Source organism: Oncorhynchus kisutch, linkage group LG12 (genome assembly GCF_002021735.2).
Source record: "Oncorhynchus kisutch isolate 150728-3 linkage group LG12, Okis_V2, whole genome shotgun sequence".
Lineage (NCBI taxonomy): Eukaryota > Metazoa > Chordata > Actinopteri > Salmoniformes > Salmonidae > Oncorhynchus > Oncorhynchus kisutch.
In genome coordinates, this window is record NC_034185.2 from 56882211 (window position 1) to 56903489 (window position 21279).

General features: G+C 45.8%; 1 protein-coding gene across 1 annotated transcript; it reads right to left on the reverse strand.

The window, feature by feature from the left end:
* Positions 1–15276: 15276 nt before the first annotated feature.
* On the reverse strand, positions 15277–20546 carry LOC116376479 (proline-rich extensin-like protein EPR1). Its single transcript, XM_031836698.1, has 2 exons — positions 20394–20546; positions 15277–16692 (listed from the first exon to the last, which is right to left on the reverse strand). The coding sequence occupies exons 1-2, from the start codon at positions 20544–20546 to the stop codon at positions 15277–15279; spliced, it is 1569 nt and encodes a 522-aa protein (XP_031692558.1).
* Between the last annotated feature and the right edge of the window lie 733 nt (positions 20547–21279).

Here is a 21279-nt window from a genome sequence, read left to right on the forward strand (position 1 = left end):
ACACTGTGTGTGTCCACTGTCCAGTCACCAGAGTGCTACCAAGGCCATAGGCTTACAGTGGCCAGTGGATTACACAGCGAGAGTGATGCCACTTTCTCTGTGCCAGCCTAGCGGGTGCCTACCTACCTGCGTCATCATCACCTGGCACAGCACCACAGGAAGGGCTCAGACCTAGGTCCCATGGTGCCACGGCAACCAATCCTTGAACCAGGAAGTATCCAGGCAGTTAATAACATCAATAGAGAAACATTATTAATATTGAATAATATTGCTCATTATGAAAATAATACTAGAATACCCAAAGCGACTTAGAGTCATGCGTGCATATATTTTTACTTATGGGTGGAATCAATAAAACAATTCTCACAATTCTCGTTTGCAAGTGCCATGCTCTACCATCTGAGCCATCCAGGACCTTTGAATCTAGTGCCAAAGCAAACAACAGGAGCAACTGAGGACATTGATCAGGGTGTGACACACAGGGATCAGTACCACTGTCCCTTCATATCCCCCATGTGACAATGCCTGGACGTATGGAGGTGAAGAACAAATCACAACCAGTGTGGTGGACCTCCGTTTACCTTCTTCATAAAGATCCATCAACCGAGACACATAAGGAACTCTCCAGAAAACAAGCATAGCAGCTGCATCGGAATGATGCATTGTTGGTAATTCCTCTTTATGAGATGAAAGGGGATGAAAATGGGGATGAGGAAACAAGGCAGGAAACAAATAGGAAGTCACTAGTCCTCAGGAGAGAGGATATCCTGTATACAATGACAAAGCAGAAAATCCCCCTGAATAATACGATTGAGAATCCCTTGTTCAAAAATGGAGGGATAACAATCAAGAGGATAGACAGTAGAATTCCCTGAAATGGTCTGTCTGTCTGGATATCGGCTAAATGTGTTATATTAAAGAGTTTTCATTCTGTTTCAGGAGGATTTTGGGGATGGATCCACTTAAAGACTTTCCCCCCAAAAATCTCTAAGGACATTTTAATCAGCTACAGTGGAAGAAATGCATGCAGTAGAAATGAGGAAGGTGACATGACCCGGGGTGACTTGTTTACGGTTGCTTGATAACTCATCAAAACAACTCGTTAACTATTTTATAGAAGTATAAAACTCTTTATACATGTGATTCACAGTGTTGTACAGTCAATGACATCCTCCTTAATCATGCTTCAACAAGATCAATTCAGTTTTTAGACTGGAGCTCAAGTTGTCATGCAGTTATTAAGTTTCCATTTCATTAGTTCTTCTCAACCACACGGAGGAGCAGATACAGGTGTAGGATCTTAATTTGAGCCAGTTTGCTACAGAAGGAAAATAATCCTGCAGCAATAGGAAATGTGAATTACTTTGTGGATTATAATTAATGAACATTTTTGTAGGGGTTGATACATTTTTCGTTAGGGCAAATCAAGTCTGATATTTTAAACCTTGAATACACTACATGTTTGCATTTCCTGCAGTGCAGGACCAAAAGAGGGATCAAATTAAGATCCTACATCTGTAGAAGGCATCTGGAGATTACAATTCAATTTCTTTCTAAGCTGACAGGCTGGTGATGGATGTGTAAATCCGTGTAAGTGTGAACGCACGCATGTGTGTGTGTGCAGGTTTTTGTGCACAAGCACATATGTTAATTTGGATCCAGACATCAGGTGCTGCAGCACAATGTGATTTAAAATGGGGTGGGAGTGGTTGTAGGTCAGAGGTCAAGGGAGTGAGGAAAGGGGAAGAGTTGACCAGCTCATGTGACTGAGGAGGGCCGTCACTAGTTAACACAGCCACATAAACCCCACCCATTTCCACAATTTATCTTCTTAAAATCTCTAACTCTAACTCTAACCTGAAAGAGCTGCAAAACCTGGACCCGTACAAATCAGCTGGGCTTGACAATCTGGACCCTCTATTTCTGAAACTATCTGCCACCATTGTCGCAACCCCTATTACCAGCCTGTTCAACCTCTCTTTCATATCGTCTGAGATCCCCAAGGATTGGAAAGCTGCCGCAGTCATCCCCCTCTTCAAAGGGGGAGACACCCTGGACCCAAACTGTTACAGACCTATATCCATCCTGCCCTGCCTATCTAAGGTCTTCGAAAGCCAAGTCAACAAACAGGTCACTGACCATCTCGAATCCCACCGCACCTTCTCCGCTGTGCAATCTGGTTTCCGAGCCGGTCATGGGTGCACCTCAGCCACACTCAAGGTACTCAACGATATCATAACCGCCATCGATAAAAGACAGTACTGTGCAGCCGTCTTCATCGACCTTGCCAAGGCTTTCGACTCTGTCAATCACCATATTCTTATCGGCAGACTCAGGAGCCTCGGTTTTTCGGATGACTGCCTTGCCTGGTTCACCAATTACTTTGCAGACAGAGTTCAGTGCGTCAAATCGGAGGGCATGCTGTCTGGTCCTCTGGCAGTCTCTATGGGGGTGCCACAGGGTTCAATTCTCGGGCCGACTCTTTTCTCTGTGTATATCAATGATGTTGCTCTTGCTGCGGGCGATTCCCTGATCCACCTCTACGCAGACGACACCATTCTATATACCTTCGGCCCCTCTTTGGACACTGTGCTATCTAACCTCCAAACAAGCTTCAATGCCACACAACACTCCTTCCGTGGCCTCCAACTGCTCTTAAACGCTAGTAAAACCAAATGCATGCTTTTCAACCGGTCGCTGCCTGCACCCGCATGCCCGACTAGCATCACCACCCTGGATGGTTCCGACCTAGAATATGTGGACGTCTATAAGTACCTAGGTGTCTGGCTAGACTGCAAACTCTCCTTCCAGACTCATATCAAACATCTCCAATCGAAAATCAAATCAAGAGTCGGCTTTCTATTCCGCAACAAAGCCTCCTTCACTCACGCCGCCAAGCTTACCCTAGTAAAACTGACTATCCTACCGATCCTCGACTTCGGCGATGTCATCTACAAAATGGCTTCCAACACTCTACTCAGCAAACTGGATGCAGTCTATCACAGTGCCATCCGTTTCGTCACTAAAGCACCTTATACCACCCACCACTGCGACTTGTATGCTCTAGTCGGCTGGCCCTCGCTACATATTCGTCGCCAGACCCACTGGCTCCAGGTCATCTACAAGTCCATGCTAGGTAAAGCTCCGCCTTATCTCAGCTCACTGGTCACGATGGCAACACCCATCCATAGCACGCGCTCCAGCAGGTGTATCTCACTGATCATCCCTAAAGCCAACACCTCATTTGGCCGCCTTTCGTTCCAGTACTCTGCTGCCTGTGACTGGAACGAATTGCAAAAATCGCTGAAGTTGGAGACTTTTATCTCCCTCACCAACTTCAAACATCAGCTATCTGAGCAGCTAACCGATCGCTGCAGCTGTACATAGTCTATTGGTAAATAGCCCACCCTTTTTCACCTACCTCATCCCCATACTGTTTTTATTTATTTACTTTTCTGCTCTTTTGCACACCAATATCTCTACCTGTACATGACCATCTGATCATTCATCACTCCAGTGTTAATCTGTAAAATTGTAATTATTTGCCTACCTCCTCATGCCTTTTGCACACATTGTATATAGACTCCCCCTTTGGTTTCTACTGTGTTATTGACTTGTTAATTGTTTACTCCATGTGTAACTCTTTGTTGTCTGCTCACACTGCTATGCTTTATCTTGGCCAGGTCGCAGTTGCAAATGAGAACTTGTTCTCAACTAGCCTACCTGGTTAAATAAAGGTGAAATAAAAAAATAAAAAATAAAAAACCACACTGATAACCTTAAGCCTAACCCTAAACTTAAATTAAGACCAAAAATCACCTCTTTTTTTAAATGAATTTTTACGAGATAGCCAGTTTAGACTTTTTGGCTGTGGTAACTATTGACAACCAGAGTCTCTTTGAACCATTTTATGAACCATATGTGCATTACATTCATGGCTTCAGTAAACAATGTAATTGCAGGTCTATGTAACAAGCAGGAATGTTGACGGTTGGTATAATATAATCAAAGTAAGCCTACAATACATGCATGGATGACCCTAATCAATGACTGAGACAACATTATACCAAAGTAACTAACCATCATCCTGTCTAAAATTATCATAGAAGAGCAAGCAATTTTGAGGACAGTTCCACCACCTGCAAAATCCAGATGTTAAAATTTTTTTAATTTTTTAATATATATTTTTTATATAATTGAATTAGGTATTTACATTTTACTAACTCCCAGATAGTCCATTAATGTTGTTCTCTCTTCATAGCCCTGTGGTTACAGAGCTACTCTGTGTCCCTCTCACCCTACACACTTCTGGGTAAAACCATGCATCAGGCCTGTGGCTGCAGAGCTGGAGGTCATGTGGTCCATGGCCACACACTTTAATCCTTTGAAGGGTATTCTCCATAGCATGAGTGCAACTGGCATGCATGGGGTTCCATATTGGGTCAATTATGTTTACATCTGAATCAGAAGCAGGGTTGGGGAGTAACGGATTACTGTAATCCGTTACGTTACCAACCAAAATATTGTAATCAGATTACAGATACTTTTGAAAAACTAGAGTATTACTTCGGGCATTACTTTTGAATTCAGAATGGATGTTTGACACTTCTGTTTTCTCAATTACATTAAATTAACATTGAAAAAAGGCGCAAATTTAAGTTTGTTCCACCTGAGCGTGTCTGACCACAACGCAGAGACCGCTATGATGACACACCAAATGTGTTTGATGGATCGTGGGAAAAGAGCAGAAATAGGCTTTTGTAGGATACAGTCCAAACTGTCTTCCAATGGTGAAACTGCAGTCGGCATCCAAAGATGATCCAACTTGAATAAACGTTTGGAGGTAAGGATGAGTACAGTGGTGTAGTCTACGGCGATACGGATATCACTTACTATTGATATCTACATGGCGCATTGATGTGAATCACACTGCTGCTCTCTCATTTAGCTATTAGCGCTTTACGGATTGTGGTTGTCGTGGACGGCTGTTCACAAATCTAAATGTGTATTTGAACCCAATAATGGTTGAATTCAAGAAGTTAAAGCTGCCTAACAATCATAGTTATGAAACCAGTGGACAGCCAGTGAAAAATACCATCTTGCAACAGCTGCATAGTGCAGAGCCCAGCCTATGGAATAAAAGTGGGGTTTATATTGCTCAGTCTAATTCATGTTGATAAAATAAATAATCTATAGGCCTAATGGACACATGCTTAAACTCACACACTTTTGATAGACTTAAAAGGGCAATCTGTAGTGGCTACATCCATTTTTGGATTTATTAATGATATATATTAATGTAAAGATATCATTTTATCATATTATTATATGTAGTAGAAAGCGATGGGTTAGAAGAAGCCTACACAACCAACTCATAAAGTAAAATTTTACATCCATTTATGGCCAGCTATGTAAACTTTAACATTGATTTATTCTGCAATAGATGTCGTTCAATTGGTAACATACATTTTTGTCTTCTTCTAATGTTATCAGATTACGTTACCGAGTTTGGGTAATCCAAAAATGATGTTACTGACTACAATTTTGGACAGGTAACTAGTAACTAAAGGATTACATTTAGAAAGTAACCTACCCAACCCTGATCAGAAGTTAATGTGGTTGGCCATGCAGTGAGATGTTCTAACACATGTGGTGATGGGTCCCACATGCATTTGAGTGACTACTGTTGGTTTAGCAAGAGCAGCACATTAATGATAGGTTTTAATGGTGCCTGTTAGTGGTCACATTGAGATGTTGCATGTGTTGTTGTTGCTGAATTGACTTCACTTGAAGTTGTTTGACACAATGTTGCATTATAAACTTTTATAACATGTATTTCTGGATGATGATCTGAATTTAACAATGAATGTATACACTAATGCAGGTGTACTGAACATAGTTATTAAAACATCAAAACTATGTTATCCTATAAAAATAATATTTAATTCATACAATGTCAGTGGTACTAGGAGAATAAACTAGGTCAGAGCTCTCCAACGCTGTTCCTGGAGAGCCACCCTCCTGTAGGTTTTAACTCTAACCCTGTTCCTGGAGAGCTACCCTCCTGTAGGTTTTAACTCCAACCCTGTTCCTGGAGAGCTACCCTCCTGTAGGTTTTAACTCCAACCCTGTTCATGGAGAGCTACCCTCCTGTAGGTTTTAACTCCAACCCTGTTCCTGGAGAGCTACCCTCCTGTAGGTTTTAACTCCAACCCTGTTCCTGGAGAGCTACCCTCCTGTAGGTTTTAACTCCAACCCTGTTCATGGAGAGCTACCCTTCTGTAGGTTTTAACTCCAACCCTGTTCATGGAGAGCTACCCTCCTGTAGGTTTTAACTCCAACCCTGTTCCTGGAGAGCTACCCTCCTGTAGGTTTTAACTCCAACCCTGTTCCTGGAGAGCTACCCTCCTGTAGGTTTTAACTCCAACCCTGTTCCTGGAGAGCTACCCTCCTGTAGGTTTTAACTCCAACCCTGTTCCTGGAGAGCTACCCTCCTGTAAGTTTTAACTCCAACCCTGTTCCTGGAGAGCTACCCTCCTGTAGGTTTTAACTCCAACCCTGTTCCTGGAGAGCTACCCTCCTGTAGGTTTTAACTCCAACCCTGTTCCTGGAGAGCTACCCTCCTGTAGGTTTTAACTCCAACCCTGTTCCTGGAGAGCTACCCTCCTGTAGGTTTTAACTCCAACCCTGTTCCTGGAGAGCTACCCTTCTGTAGGTTTTAACTCCAACCCTGTACCTGGAGAGCTACCCTCCTGTAGGTTTTAACTCCAACCCTGTTCATGGAGAGCTACCCTCCTGTAGGTTTTAACTCCAACCCTGTTCCTGGAGAGCTACCCTCCTGTAGGTTTTAACTCCAACCCTGTTCCTGGAGAGCTACCCTCCTGTAGGTTTTAACTCCAACCCTGTTCATGGAGAGCTACCCTCCTGTAGGTTTTAACTCCAACCCTGTTCCTGGAGAGCTACCCTCCTGTAGGTTTTAACTCCAACCCTGTTCCTGGAGAGCTACCCTCCTGTAGGTTTTAACTCCAACCCTGTTCCTGGAGAGCTACCCTCCTGTAGGTTTTAACTCCAACCCTGTTCCTGGAGAGCTACCCTCCTGTAGGTTTTAACTCCAACCCTGTTCATGGAGAGCTACCCTCCTGTAGGTTTTAACTCCAACCCTGTTCCTGGAGAGCTACCCTCCTGTAGGTTTTAACTCCAACCCTGTTCCTGGAGAGCTACCCTCCTGTAGGTTTTAACTCCAACCCTGTTCCTGGAGAGCTACCCTCCTGTAGGTTTTAACTCCAACCCTGTTCCTGGAGAGCTACCCTCCTGTAAGTTTTAACTCCAACCCTGTTCCTGGAGAGCTACCCTCCTGTAGGTTTTAACTCCAACCCTGTTCCTGGAGAGCTACCCTCCTGTAGGTTTTAACTCCAACCCTGTTCCTGGAGAGCTACCCTCCTGTAGGTTTTAACTCCAACCCTGTTCCTGGAGAGCTACCCTCCTGTAGGTTTTAACTCCAACCCTGTTCCTGGAGAGCTACCCTTCTGTAGGTTTTAACTCCAACCCTGTTCCTGGAGAGCTACCCTCCTGTAGGTTTTAACTCCAACCCTGTTCATGGAGAGCTACCCTCCTGTAGGTTTTAACTCCAACCCTGTTCCTGGAGAGCTACCCTCCTGTAGGTTTTAACTCCAACCCTGTTCCTGGAGAGCTACCCTCCTGTAGGTTTTAACTCCAACCCTGTTCATGGAGAGCTACCCTCCTGTAGGTTTTAACTCCAACCCTGTTCCTGGAGAGCTACCCTCCTGTAGGTTTTAACTCCAACCCTGTTCCTGGAGAGCTACCCTCCTGTAGGTTTTAACTCCAACCCTGTTCCTGGAGAGCTACCCTCCTGTAGGTTTTAACTCCAACCCTGTTCCTGGAGAGCTACCCTCCTGTAGGTTTTAACTCCAACCCTGTTCCTGGAGAGCTACCCTCCTGTAGGTTTTAACTCCAATCCTGTTCCTGGAGAGCTACCCTCCTGTAGGTTTTCAATCCAACCCGAGTTGCAGTGGTGTATAGTACTTAAGTAAAAAATACTTTAAAGTACTACTTAAGTAGTATTTGGGGTATCTGTACCTGTCTTTACTATTGATATCTTGCCAACTTTTATTTCACTACATTCCTAAAGAAAATGATTAACTTTTTACTCCATACATTTTCCCTGACACACAAAAGTCCTCGTTACATTTTGAATGCTTAGCAGGACAGAAAATGGTCCAATTCACACACTTGTCAAGAGAACATCCCTGGTCATCCCTACTGCCTCTGATCTGGCGAGCTCACTAAACACGAATGCTTTGTTTATAGATGTCTGAGCGTTGGAGTGTGCCTCTGGCTATCGGTAAATAAATAATAAACAAGAAAATGGTGCCGTCTGGTTTGTTTAATATAAGGATTTTGAGAATACATTTGGATACTTTTTCCACCATTGCCCAGTTGTAACTAACCTGATTCAGAGTGCTAGATTAAGGTTGGAGCAAAAACCTACAGGATGGTAGCTCTCCAGGAACAAGTTTGAAGAGCCCTAATCTATGTCCTTATGGGCCTAATGCTATATGATTCCCCAGCACGTTATTTCCCCTAGCCCTCCCTGTATTACCCAAAATACAATCACACTTCAGGGTATACCAGACAAGGCTGAGTATAGACCACAAAGATCTCCGCCACGGCACAACCCAAGGGGGGTGCCAACCCAGACAGGAAGACCACGTCAGCGACTCAACACACTCAAGTGACGCACCCCTCCGTGCGTCACTTGAGTGGGTTGAGTCGCTGACGTGGTCTTCCTGTCTGGGTTGGCGCCCCCTTGGGTTGTGCCGTGGTGGAGATCTTTGTGGGCTATACTCGGCCTTGTCTCAGGATGGTAAGTTGGTGGTTGAAGATATCCCTCTAGTGGTGTGGGGGCTGTGCTTTGGCAAAGTGGGTGGGGTTATATCCTACCTGTTTGGCCCTGTCCGGGGGTATCATCGGACGGGGCCATAGTGTCTCCCGACCCCTCCTGTCTCAGACTCCAGTATTTATGCTGCAGTAGTTTGTGTCGGTGGGCTAGGGTCAGTCTGTTATATCTGGAATATTTCTCCTGTCTTATTCGGTGTCCTGTGTGAATTTAAGTATGCTCTCTCTCTCTCTCTCTCTCTCTCTCTCGGAGGACCTGAGCCCTGGGACCATGCCTCAGGACTACCTGGCATGATGACTCCTTGTTGTCCCCAGTCCACCTGGCCGTGCTGCTGTTCCAGTTTCAACTGTTCTGCCTGCGGCTATGGAACCCTGACCTGTTCACTGTGATTACTATTATTTGACCATGCTGGTCATTTATCAACATTTGAACATCTTGGCCATGTTCGGTTATAATCTCCACCCGGCACAGCCAGAAGAGGACTGGCCACCCCACATAGCCTGGTTCCTCTCTAGGTTTCTTCCTAGGTTTTGGCCTTTCTAGGGAGTTTTTCCGAGCCACCGTACTTCTACACCTGCATTGCTTGCTGTTTGGAGTTTTAGGCTGGGTTTCTGTACAGCACTTTGATATATCAGCTGATGTAAGAAGGGCTATATAAATACATTTGATTTGATTTAGATTTATACCACCTACATGATCAAAACCTTGTGTAGTATGTCTCCACACAATGTAGGCCAGTGGCCTGGTAAGAAAGTCGAAATCCCTCTCTCTCTCTCTAACACAAGCACACCCTCTTGATTTATCTTTCTCTCTCCTTTCACTATCTAAGCTAATTGAATTAAATTATAGCAGGTCTCCTCAGGTTCGGGCATCTGTGGGGGGACCGGGTTTCCCATGACCCACTTCACTCACATTCCATTAGAGGCAGGAGGGTTGGCATTGCCGCGAGGTCAGCCAGTGTATTCCAGTTCCTCAGCAGTTTGGAAAGAGAGACATTCCTGAGACTTCTTAGGCTGACAACAGACGAGAGAGAGAATCTGGCACGGGACTTAGAAAGGTAACACTGCAGGCAGATAGTGTGGGTCTGCAAAATTAATGGTCAAAGTATCACTACAACAGTATACAATAGTATACTATTTGGTTTTCTGTTGTGAAAATGTCTGAGATTACTAAAATGAACATAGAGACAATTTCCAATTTTGGCCACGAGATGGAGCCCAATATCTTCTATATTCAATCTTCAAACCAAGCTGTCCTTTTCATGCATGTCTGAGCTCTAAAACTCATTCAGATTTGTATGAAACATCTCAATAAAACATCAGACACCTTATCTGAAACAGAGGAGGCAGAGTGTGTGAAAAACATGGGATATGATGACATTAAAACAGGCAGTGGGAGTGAATGAGCTGACCGGATAGAGGTGCTGATTCACCCACACCATGTCATGTTTGATATTCACAGTGAAACCGTCCATGGATACAACTGCTGCTGCAATGCTAAGATCTGGCACTGTATATTCTAATGAGAGGAGTCCTCATGATACGGACACTTAATATACACAGTAGATTATAGTCTAGACCCATTTACACGGTTTTTCCTGACTATAATTTTTTTTTATTGTCAGGTGAAATGTTCAGGAAAAACTCCATGCCCTAGTAATTAAGGCTACAACTAACATTTTTTTCCTGGTCAGATTGAGTGTTCAGGAAAACTCCTGGAAATGTCAAGTTGTTATAGATGGGAAAAGAGGGAAGACCAGGGTCTAGAGACACTGTGGTTCTGTCCTCATTGCTCCCACATAGAACCGCCACCTTGACATAAACCCATAACCCCATGCCACATGGCAAACAGCCCCAGATCAATGCTAGAATGTAGTCGTTGTAGCTGATGGATAGTTGCATGCATCTTATCCCCCTCGGTTAGCCCAGACCTCCAGTGATTTATCCAGGGAGAACTTGTGCCGTTAACCCAGGGATGAGACACTTTTCCCTGGGATGAGAGAGATGAGCCAGGACCCAGGCTGGGGTTTTGTTTGACAAGTGTCAGCCTTGATTAGTCTGTCGTGATTGAAATTATGCCAACCTCCCCCTCCGGTAACAAATATCCGGCTTGACAGATTCATGAGGGCGCTAATGGACTAATATTTTCATCCGGCTGCATGCTAGGACTGGAGTATGTTATTTAACAAATGTTATTCATTTAGTGATATGGAAAGTCCTCCATGAGAGGAGAGTATCATGATGCATGATCCATTGACATATTTCAAAGGTCAAATCAAAGGTGAAATAGGGGGTGGTATATTTGTCCTCCACTGCATGTACAAATGGGTGAAGGGGTCAAGGCCAGGGATCAGCCATTATTCACCGTGACCCTGGAGCAATTAGAGCTAAGTGCCTTGTCTCACCTTGTCGGCTCAACAACCTTTCGGTTACTGGACCAACACTCTAACCATTAGGCTACATTTGTGGGGGTGGGCTGGGAATGGAAATAGGGATAGGTTGTGTGTGTGTTAAGCAAATGTCCCTCAAGGTCAGAATTTTAGGGAAGGTTAGTTGCTCTAACGCATGGCTGTAGACACCATACGAGTCAACAGCCATGTATCAAGGAAAAATGGTTACCTGAACCTAGATCTGTGCCTGCTGGAAGGCAACTTCCTGCTTGAGCATCTGATATATGGCCAGAGCACAGATAGACAGTCGCTGTGGAGCTACAGTCTAGAACCAGACACATAGATGTTCAATAGATGGCACTGTTACCCAGGCTCATTGCTCTCCCTTCCTAACCTCTCTTCCTCCCTTCCTACCTCTCTTTCCCACCCTCTCTCCTTCCTTCCTTCCCTCCCTCCCTCCATTCTTTCTCCCTCCACCCCTCCCCAGACCTACTCCAATCTGGCTGAGGTGAGTTAGGTTCAGAGAAATGAAAACTTTTCCAACAACTCCAGTATGATTCTCCTCACACAACCCAAACCATCCGTCGCCTAGAAAGCTACCGGGGTTGCCCCTAGCAACGCACAAAAATAATACATTTAGTAGGCCATATTTCTTAACAAATTAACACATTCAGAAATTATTGGCATGGGTTTTGAAATGCATTTTTTATTTCAAGATATTTCCTCGGTGAGAAAACGGATCCGTTCCAAATTGGAGTCGGGCGCTAAAACGGGATTAGTGACATAGATCGTTCCACCCGGTGCCTGAGACAATAGTTGCTGTGGTTGCTAGGAAACCCGTCCCTACCGTCTTTACCAGGAGGCTTACCACCTAGCCGAGCCGTGTGCCCATGCTAGATAGATAATTCTTTCCTCACGATAGATAGAGGAGAAATGTAACCAGGCAACAGAACCTAACCTCACAGCTGTTTAGGTTGCATATGAAATGGCACCCTCTCCCTCTAAATGCACTACTGTTGACCCTCAGTCAAAAGGGGTCAAATGCAGTGCAATAGGGTGCGATTACATAAGCAGACTTACACCTAAGAATAAACACCTCAACACGACAGGGAATATAACAAGTGACAAAGACTTTTCAAACTGATCAAACATTCACATCATAATAATGCTCTGTCGTTGGTAAGAGAGGGTGAATGGAAAATCAAATCCTCCCTTGATATATGGGTGATACATACAGATATTGGTTTCATGTGTTTGAATATGTTGACTCTGAATGTTCAGATAAATGGTTTATTATGATAGCAATGATCAGGCTGTTTGAGTGAGTCTAAATGCTACCCGGGTCCATCTGAACGGTGTCATTTTGTCTTTTCATCCATGCCATCCATCTGTTTGGCATTTCCATCCCTCTATCCCTTCATCCCTCCCTTGTTCACCCCATGCTGGTCCAGGAATGTTGTATATTTTGCAGCTTTGGGTGCTTTTTGGGAAATATTCCTCTATCTAACAGTGATGTGGTTTAGTGTAATCTCTAACAGAGCATAACGCACTGTAGGGCCACTTCAAATATGATAACAACAATACCACTCTCAAAGGTTTGTTAAGACTTAACACAGAACTTGGACCGCCTCAGTGGCATAACACAAAACATGACAGGCTATGAAGTTTGATCATCTCTCTCACGTTTTACTATGTTTTATGTCAATAAGCATAACTTAAAACATGACATATGAGGTTTAACTCATGTTATCCAATGTTTTATGTCAACAAGGTTTTTTCCCTCCCAGTCGTACAGTAGTTGGGTTGAAGTGAGGCAAGGCGAGACGCTATAAGGTGATATGGAGGGCCACTGCGGATTTGTCTTGAACGGGGACACCGTTTTGGTGTGGTGCCAGACTCTAGCTCTGATGGCACAGTTGCTCTCGTAAAATGTTTTGACACCCACAATAAGTCGGCCAGGCAGAGTGCAGTGTTTTACTGTGATTAAATCCCCCGGCCTGTTTGCAGTAAAACTGTAGGGCTCTCTCTTTCTGTCGCTCTCGCAATGATCTCTCTCTCCTCTCTCACTGTGTTGCTCTCTCTCTCTCTCTCGCTCCCTCTCTTTCTCTCTCTGTTACTCCCTCTAACTATCTTTCGCCCTCTCACTCCATCTCTTCCCCCTCACAAACTCTTTAACCCCTCTCTCTCTCTCTCAGTGTGACCCAGACTCAGGGGGAGAGAGGTTAGTGAGGACAAGCCTGAGAATCCTGTTAAACATGATGGTTTAGACACTCATTACTGGACTGGATTCAAATAAAACTGACTGAATATAGATTATACACAGTTTTACTGTGTGTCCCTAGATTAGAATAACCTAGTATTATACAAATGTTTGGTTTGAGAAATATAATCTAAAAAAATGTGTATATATGTGACCAATTGAATAATGAATAAAAGTTTTGCCGTAGGCCTACATTGTTTGGAATAAATCCTTTTTGACAACCCAGTTGTCAGTTTGATGATTGTGTAGATGAATCTGCACTAAAATGTGTGACTCGTTTCTATAGGCAACATTCTCAAATGATGTAATCTTACACTACCTCGTTTGAATAGTAGTCCAACTGGACCTGTGTTCTCTTCGTTGACAGTTTACAGTCGACGGGAAGAGTCCGGGTAACAGTATCATATCACTGCCAGATTTCGGATCCTATTCTGATTCATAACAAAGTTTCAATGATACAGCTCTGACCTCCATCAGATGCCATGGTCGTATCATAGACACTCTTCACCCTCCTCTCTGCTGCATTCACACCATGGTACTGAGTCTTCATAGCCCACATTTGTCCTTCCGATGATGACTGATCGTTAAACCAAACGGCCTAATTGTTTAATTAGGTTGGTCAAAGGAGAAGTGGCAGCTGCAGGGTGATTCATGTTGTTGCTGCGTTTCCTGCTGCAGTAATGGCCTGTCAGCGGGTGGTGGTGTGCAGGCGGGCGGAGGGGTGGCGAGGAGTGATGCGCCCTTTAGCAGGAGAGCTGGCATCTGTCACTCGTGTCAGGGTAATGGGGGAGCGAGAGGCTGCCAGGTGGAACTGGGTGGTTGGCTTTCTTTGTTTGTTTCTACACTTTCTCTCTCTCTCTGTTTCTCATTCCCAACTCACTTGTTAGAGTCACAGTGTGCAGTTTAGAAGAAAGGGAAAACAAACAAATATGAGGTAGTCTGTTTTAGTCTGTGTCCAGTATCCGCTCTGTACTACTAGCAGTCCTCTCATTGGGAGTTTCTCAATTGGAAAAAGTCCATCCTCGACTCCTCCATCCTCCATCCGGAAACTGATAAGCGGTCAAGGAGAGTGTCAATTTGTTCGTAGGCGAACTAAGGAGTATCCTCCCCTCCTGGATTACCTCCATCGGTTCGAGGATGAACCAGAGTATCCAACCAGCGTCTATTCCAGAAGACTTTTGACACTAGCCACGCCCCCTTTGAAACAGCTGTGCTTCTCTCGGAGGAGGAAAGCACATATTTAAAACAATATGATTTTTGATTTTTTATCTATAAACGGTCTAGCACAATTAGATTTGTTTTTACAATTTTACTCATTCATTTTGTTATTCCCTGTAAACGTAATTTGCACTAGTGTTTATGAGTCTCATTTCTTACAAGCACATTTGTTTCCATGTTTTCTCTCCTCATTTATCTTTGACCTTTTTCTAAAGGAACATTTCCTGTTGTCCTCGGTTGGCTGGCGGTCATCTTTTGTTTCCGTCAAAGTCTTTCCCACAGCCCAGACAGTGGGAAGTCAGTCAGTCAGTCAGTCACGTGTGTCTTCTCCAAGTGTGTAGTTTGTGTTATGCCTTGTTGAAGTTAAAGGTCCAATGCAGCCGTTTTTTTATCTCAATATCAAATCATTTCTCGGTAACAATGAAGTACCTTACTGGGATTGTTTTCAATTAAAATTCTATTAAAAAAAGCAAAAAGCTTCTTAATAAAGAGTTATTTCTCAAGAATTTTACTAGGACTCTCTGGGAGTGGTTTGAGAGGGGAGGGTGGTTTGAGTGGGGAGGGTGGTTTGAGAGGGGAGGGTGGTTTGAGAGGGGAGGGTGGTTTGAGTGGGGAGGGTGGTTTGAGAGGGGAGGGTGGTTTGAGAGGGGAGGGTGGTTTGAGTGGGGAGGGTGGTTTGAGAGGGGAGGGTGGTTTGAGAGGGGAGGGTGGTTTGAGAGGGGAGGGTGGTTTGAGAGGGGAGGGTGGTTTGAGAGGGGAGGGTGGTTTGAGAGGGGAGGGTGGTTTGAGAGGGGAGGGTGGTTTGAGAGGGGAGGGTGGTTTGAGTGGGGAGGGTGGTTTGAGAGGGGAGGGTGGTTTGAGAGGGGAGGGTGGTTTGAGAGGGGAGGGTGGTTTGAGAGGGGAGGGTGGTTTGAGTGGGGAGGGTGGTTTGAGAGGGGAGGGTGGTTTGAGAGGGGAGGGTGGTTTGAGAGGGGAGGGTGGTTTGAGAGGGGAGGGTGGTTTGAGAGGGGAGGGTGGTTTGAGAGGGGAGGGTGGTTTGAGTGGGGAGGGTGGTTTGAGAGGGGAGGGTGGTTTGAGAGGGGAGGGTGGTTTGAGAGGGGAGGGTGGTTTGAGAGGGGAGGGTGGTTTGAGAGGGGAGGGTGGTTTGAGAGGGGAGGGTGGTTTGAGAGGGGAGGGTGGTTTGAGTGGGGAGGGTGGTTTGAGAGGGGAGGGTGGTTTGAGTGGGGAGGGTGGTTTGAGAGGGGAGGGTGGTTTGAGAGGGGAGGGTGGTTTGAGAGGGGAGGGTGGTTTGAGAGGGGAGGGTGGTTTGAGAGGGGAGGGTGGTTTGAGAGGGGAGGGTGGTTTGAGTGGGGAGGGTGGTTTGAGAGGGGAGGGTGGTTTGAGAGGGGAGGGTGGTTTGAGAGGGGAGGGTGGTTTGAGAGGGGAGGGTGGTTTGAGAGGGGAGGGTGGTTTGAGAGGGGAGGGTGGTTTGAGAGGGGAGGGTGGTTTGAGAGGGGAGGGTGGTTTGAGTGGGGAGGGTGGTTTGAGAGGGGAGGGTGGTTTGAGAGGGGAGGGTGGTTTGAGTGGGGAGGGTGGTTTGAGAGGGGAGGGTGGTTTGAGAGGGGAGGGTGGTTTGAGTGGGGAGGGTGGTTTGAGAGGGGAGGGTGGTTTGAGAGGGGAGGGTGGTTTGAGAGGGGAGGGTGGTTTGAGAGGGGAGGGTGGTTTGAGAGGGGAGGGTGGTTTGAGAGGGGAGGGTGGTTTGAGAGGGGAGGGTGGTTTGAGTGGGGAGGGTGGTTTGAGAGGAGAGGGTGGTTTGAGAGGGGAGGGTGGTTTGAGAGGGGAGGGTGGTTTGAGAGGGGAGGGTGGTTTGAGAGGGGAGGGTGGTTTGAGTGGGGAGGGTGGTTTGAGAGGGGAGGGACAAACTGAAAACTAGCTGTTATTGGAACTCTCTTTTTTGTTTGTCACCAGGCAGGCCAAAACTCCACCCCACCAAAACAGGCTGAAATTTCAGGTGGTATTTTCAAACAGCTCTTACACTAAAAGGGCATTATCATAAGTTTTCACAATTTCACAGCATTATTCCAACCTCATAGTGTGGAACTACTAAAACACAGGAAAATAAAAATGTTGATTGCACTGGGCCTTTAATGCTCGGGAGCTTTTAGTTTAAATATTTCAAAACAAGATGATCGGATGAAGTTTCCTTGTTGTGTGGTGACATCCATTAGTGTGATGTTCCGAGCCCATCCTAAGGGGGAAGAGGAACGAAGCCAGCAGAGAGAGAAGACCCCTAAAAGGATTTCACTATCTGCCAATAGACTTTTCTCACTGGCAGCTGTGTCACCCACAACAGCTAGACTACACTACTTTCCAGAATCACATCACCTTAGGGCTGAAGTTGTTGATGCTTGGAAGGATTTATGTGCCAGTTTTCTCTGATGTTCGCTTTAAAATATGACCTGATTAAACACCTCAAGTCTCTCTCTCTCTCTATCGACCTCCCTCTCTTTCTCACACTTCTCTCTCTATCTTTCTCTCTTCTCCGTCTCTCTCTTCTTCTTCCTTCTGTCTCACTGGTCTCTCTCTTTCCCTCTCTATCTAACACGCTTCATCTTTTACACGTCTGTAGATTGGGACAGGTGGCCTTTACATAATTGACCACATTGCTGAGTGGGCTCTTCTCCCTCCCCCTCCCTTGGCGTGTGGGGCGGCTACGCCGGCTAAAACTCAGCCATGCTGCTTCCATCGAACCCCTCAGCTGAACCCATCACACTGTATCTAGAGCTAAGAGCAGTCGCTAAGAGGAATCTCTCACAATCTCACAGACAAACTTTTGGGTAACTGCATAATGCATTATGATTCAGGTATAATGCATTGCAAGACTTGTCATAAGAATGTTATGACACCTTTATAATGGATTATTGATGACTGTCAGAAAAGCCCAACCTTGTGTTGTACTAATACTATGAAATGTTCTTCACGAAGGAATGAAATATCAAATAACATTGGCTCTGGTCCAAACAAACTGCCATCCGTAATTTATTACCCTGTTAATGGGTTTATCAGGTAGAACAGTAGGTTGGGTTGGGTTGGGTGACAGTTGGGATAAACATGGTGTTGTAGATTGATTCTGACAATCTCTGTTGGTTGTATGGTTGGTGTATTTATACTGGACAAAAATACAAAGGCAACCTGTAAAGGGCTGTTCCCATGTTCCATGAGCTGAAATAAAAGATCCAGAAATGTTCCATATGCACAAAAAGCTTATTACTCTCAAATTTAGTACATAAATTTGCTTACATCCCTGTTAGTGAGCATTTTTCCTTTGCCAAGATAATCCATCCATCTGACAGGTGTGGCATATCAAGAAGCTGATTAAACAGCATGATCATTAGTAAAAGGCCACTCTAAAATGGGTGGTTTTGCCACACAACACAATGCCACAGATGTCTCAAGTTTTGAGGGAGCTTGCAATTGGTATGCTGACTGCAGGAATGTCCAGTAGATTTGTTGACAGAAAATGTCATGTTCATTTCTATACCATAAGCCGCCTCGAAACTTGTTTTAGAGAATTTGGCAGTCTGTCCAACCGGCCTCACAACCACAGACCACGTGTAACCACTCTAGCCCAGGACCTACCCACCCAGCCTTTTTACCTGCGGGATTGTCAGACCAGCCACCCGGACAGCTGATGAAACTGTGGGTTTGCTGAACCAAAGAATTTCTGCACAAACTGTCAGTGACCATCTCAGGGAAGCTAATCTGCGTGCTCATCGTCCTCACCTGGGTCTTGACCTGACTACAGTTCGGTGTCGTAACCAACTTCAGTGGTCAAATGCTACCCTTTGATGGCCACTGGCACGCTGGTGAAGTGTGCTCTTAACGGATGAATCCTGGTTTCAACTGTACCGGGCAGATGTCAGACAGCGTGTATGGCGTTGTGTGGGTGAGTGGTTTGCTGATGTTAACGTTGTGAACAGAGTGCCCCATGGTGGTGGTGGGGTTATGGTATGGGCAGGCATAAGCTACGGACAACAAACACAATTGCATTATATCAATGGCAATTTGAATGCACAAAGATACTGTGACGAGATCCTGAGGCCCATTGTCGTGCCATTCACCCCCACTTCTTCCATGGCCTGCAATACTGACATGTTTGGGATGCTCTGGATCGACGTGTACGACAGCGTGATCCAGTTCCCGCCGATATCCAGCAACTTCGCACAGCAATTGAAGAGGAGTGGACAAAATTCCACAGGCCACAATAAACATCTCTATGCGAAGGAGATGTTCTGTGCTACATGAAGCAAATGGTGGTCACACTAGATACTGACTGGTTTTCTGATCCACAACCCTACATTAAGGTATCTGTGACCAACAGATACATACAGTATCTGTATTCCCATGTGAAATCCATAGATTAGGGCCTAATGAATGTATTTCAATTGACTGATTTCCTTATATCAACTGTAACTCAGTAAAATCTTTGAAATTGTTGCATGTTGCATTTATATTTTTCCTCAGTAGTATTTTATTAGGATCCCCATTAGTTGTTGACAAGGCAGCAGCTAGTCGTCCTGGGGTCCAAACAGGAATAAAACAATTCTTCATAACCTACATCGTAAAATAAAACACTACATCAAACCAAACATTGTGCATTATACATGTATACACTGCTCCATTACTGCATCCTGTATTTACAGTAGAAAATGTACAGTATTAAAATGTGTGGCTGTGTGTAGCGTGTGTGTGTGTGTGTGTGTGTGTGTGTATGCGTGCGTGTGTGTGTTTCTTCACAGTCCGCGTTGTGATGCGAGTTGTTGCTTTATCAGTTTATCTGGTGTGTGAGTTATATGGCCTACTGTATATTACAGTTGTACATCCCCGGAGCCAGTCGGTGGAGCCATGCCAGTCTCATGCCTCTACGGCTGTAAATCACTACCATTGACAGACTGAATATTGGTCTGGGGAAATCTCTAGGTGTGTGTGTGCCTGCCCTGGGTTCCTCTCTCATGGGGAAACGTGCAGAGGGATGGATAGTGGGTCGAACTGGGTTTTGTTATCGAATAACCTAGCCCTATCAAACATGGCCTCAATAGACTATGTCAAAGATGCTGACATAGGCGTTTTACATTCATGTCTTCTAAGCTTTACATTGGTTTATAGTTATATCAATGAGCTTGTGGTGTTGAGTGTGTTTCTATATTTGTTGTGCAACCAGGCTGCTTGTAAAGTTTGGTCGAAGCCACTCAAAACAGACAAGCTATAACACATTCTCGTTTTGGATAACAACCTAAAGCAATACCAAAATGTCGCTGGGCGGCAGGTAGCCTAGTGGTTAGAGCGTTGGACTAGTAACCGAAAGGTTGCAGGTTCGAATCCCCGAGCTGACAAGGTACAAATCTGTCGTTCTGCCCCTGAACAGGCTAACAGTTAACCCACTGTTCATAGGCTGTCATTGAAAATAAGAATTTGTTCTTAACTGACTTGCCTAGTAAAATAAAAAAAATATGTTGCCAATAGCATGTTGAGTAGCTGACTTGCAGAACTACAATGACAATGCAGTTCAAACAATTGTGATTATTCACCAAGGGGACAAACGAGGACTTGTTGAAACAGTCTAGACATACCAGGGGAATGTAGACGTGACAGTGAGTCCGCTCTTGTAACACTGACCCGTGGGTTGTTGCCGGAGGCTCTGGACTGCGGATCCTCGCCGTAGACCCCGGGCTAGGGACCCTCGCTGCGTGGATCATCACCGGATGTTCTGGACTGGGGACCATCGCTGGAGACCCCGGACTGGGGACCGGCGCTGGAGACCCCGGACTGGGGACCGGCGCTGGAGACCCCGGAGTGGGGACCGTCGCTGGAGATTCCGGGCTGGGGACCGTCGCTGGAGATTCCGGGCTGGGGACCGTCGCTGGAGATTCCGGGCTGGAGATTCCGGACTGGGGACCGTCGCTGGAGATTCCGGACTGTGAACCGTCGCCGGACGCTTTGGACTGGGTACTGTCGTCGGACACTCTGGAATGGGGACTGTCGCCGGACGCTCTGGACTGGGCACTGTCGCCGGACGCTCTGGACTGGGCACTGTCGTCGGACGCTCTGGACTGGGCACTGTCGCCGGACCCTCTGGACTGCCGAGGCACACTGTAGGCCTCAGGGCGAGTGCAGGGAGGATGAACAGGGCGTACTGGACCCTGGAGGCGCACTAGAGGCCTGGTGCGTGGTGCCGGAACTGGTGGTACCGGGCTGGAGACACACACCTCAGGGCGAGTGCAGGGAGCAGGCACAGGACATACTGGACTGTGGAGGCGTACTGGAGGTCTGGAGTGTAGAGCTGACACAACCCGTCCTGGCTGGATGTTTATTTTCACCCTGCAAATGCAGGGCGCTGGCACAGGATGCACTGGGCTGTGCAGACTCACCGGAGACACAGTGCGCAATGTCGGCGCAGGATATCCTGGTCCAAGGAGGTACACTGGAGACCAGGAGCACTGAGCCGGCACCCTCCTT

What these genes read in the sequence shown, in the direction of transcription:
- LOC116376479 (XM_031836698.1), bottom strand. Translation starts at nt 20,546, where the DNA reads ATGGTCCCCAGTCCAGAACATCCGGTGATGATCCACGCAGCGAGGGTC. An exon ending in GTCACGTCTACATTCCCCTG is followed by an intron (nt 16,693 to 20,393) that starts GTATGTCTAGAC and finishes AATAACAGCTAG; the next exon opens with TTTTCAGTTTGTCCCTCCCC.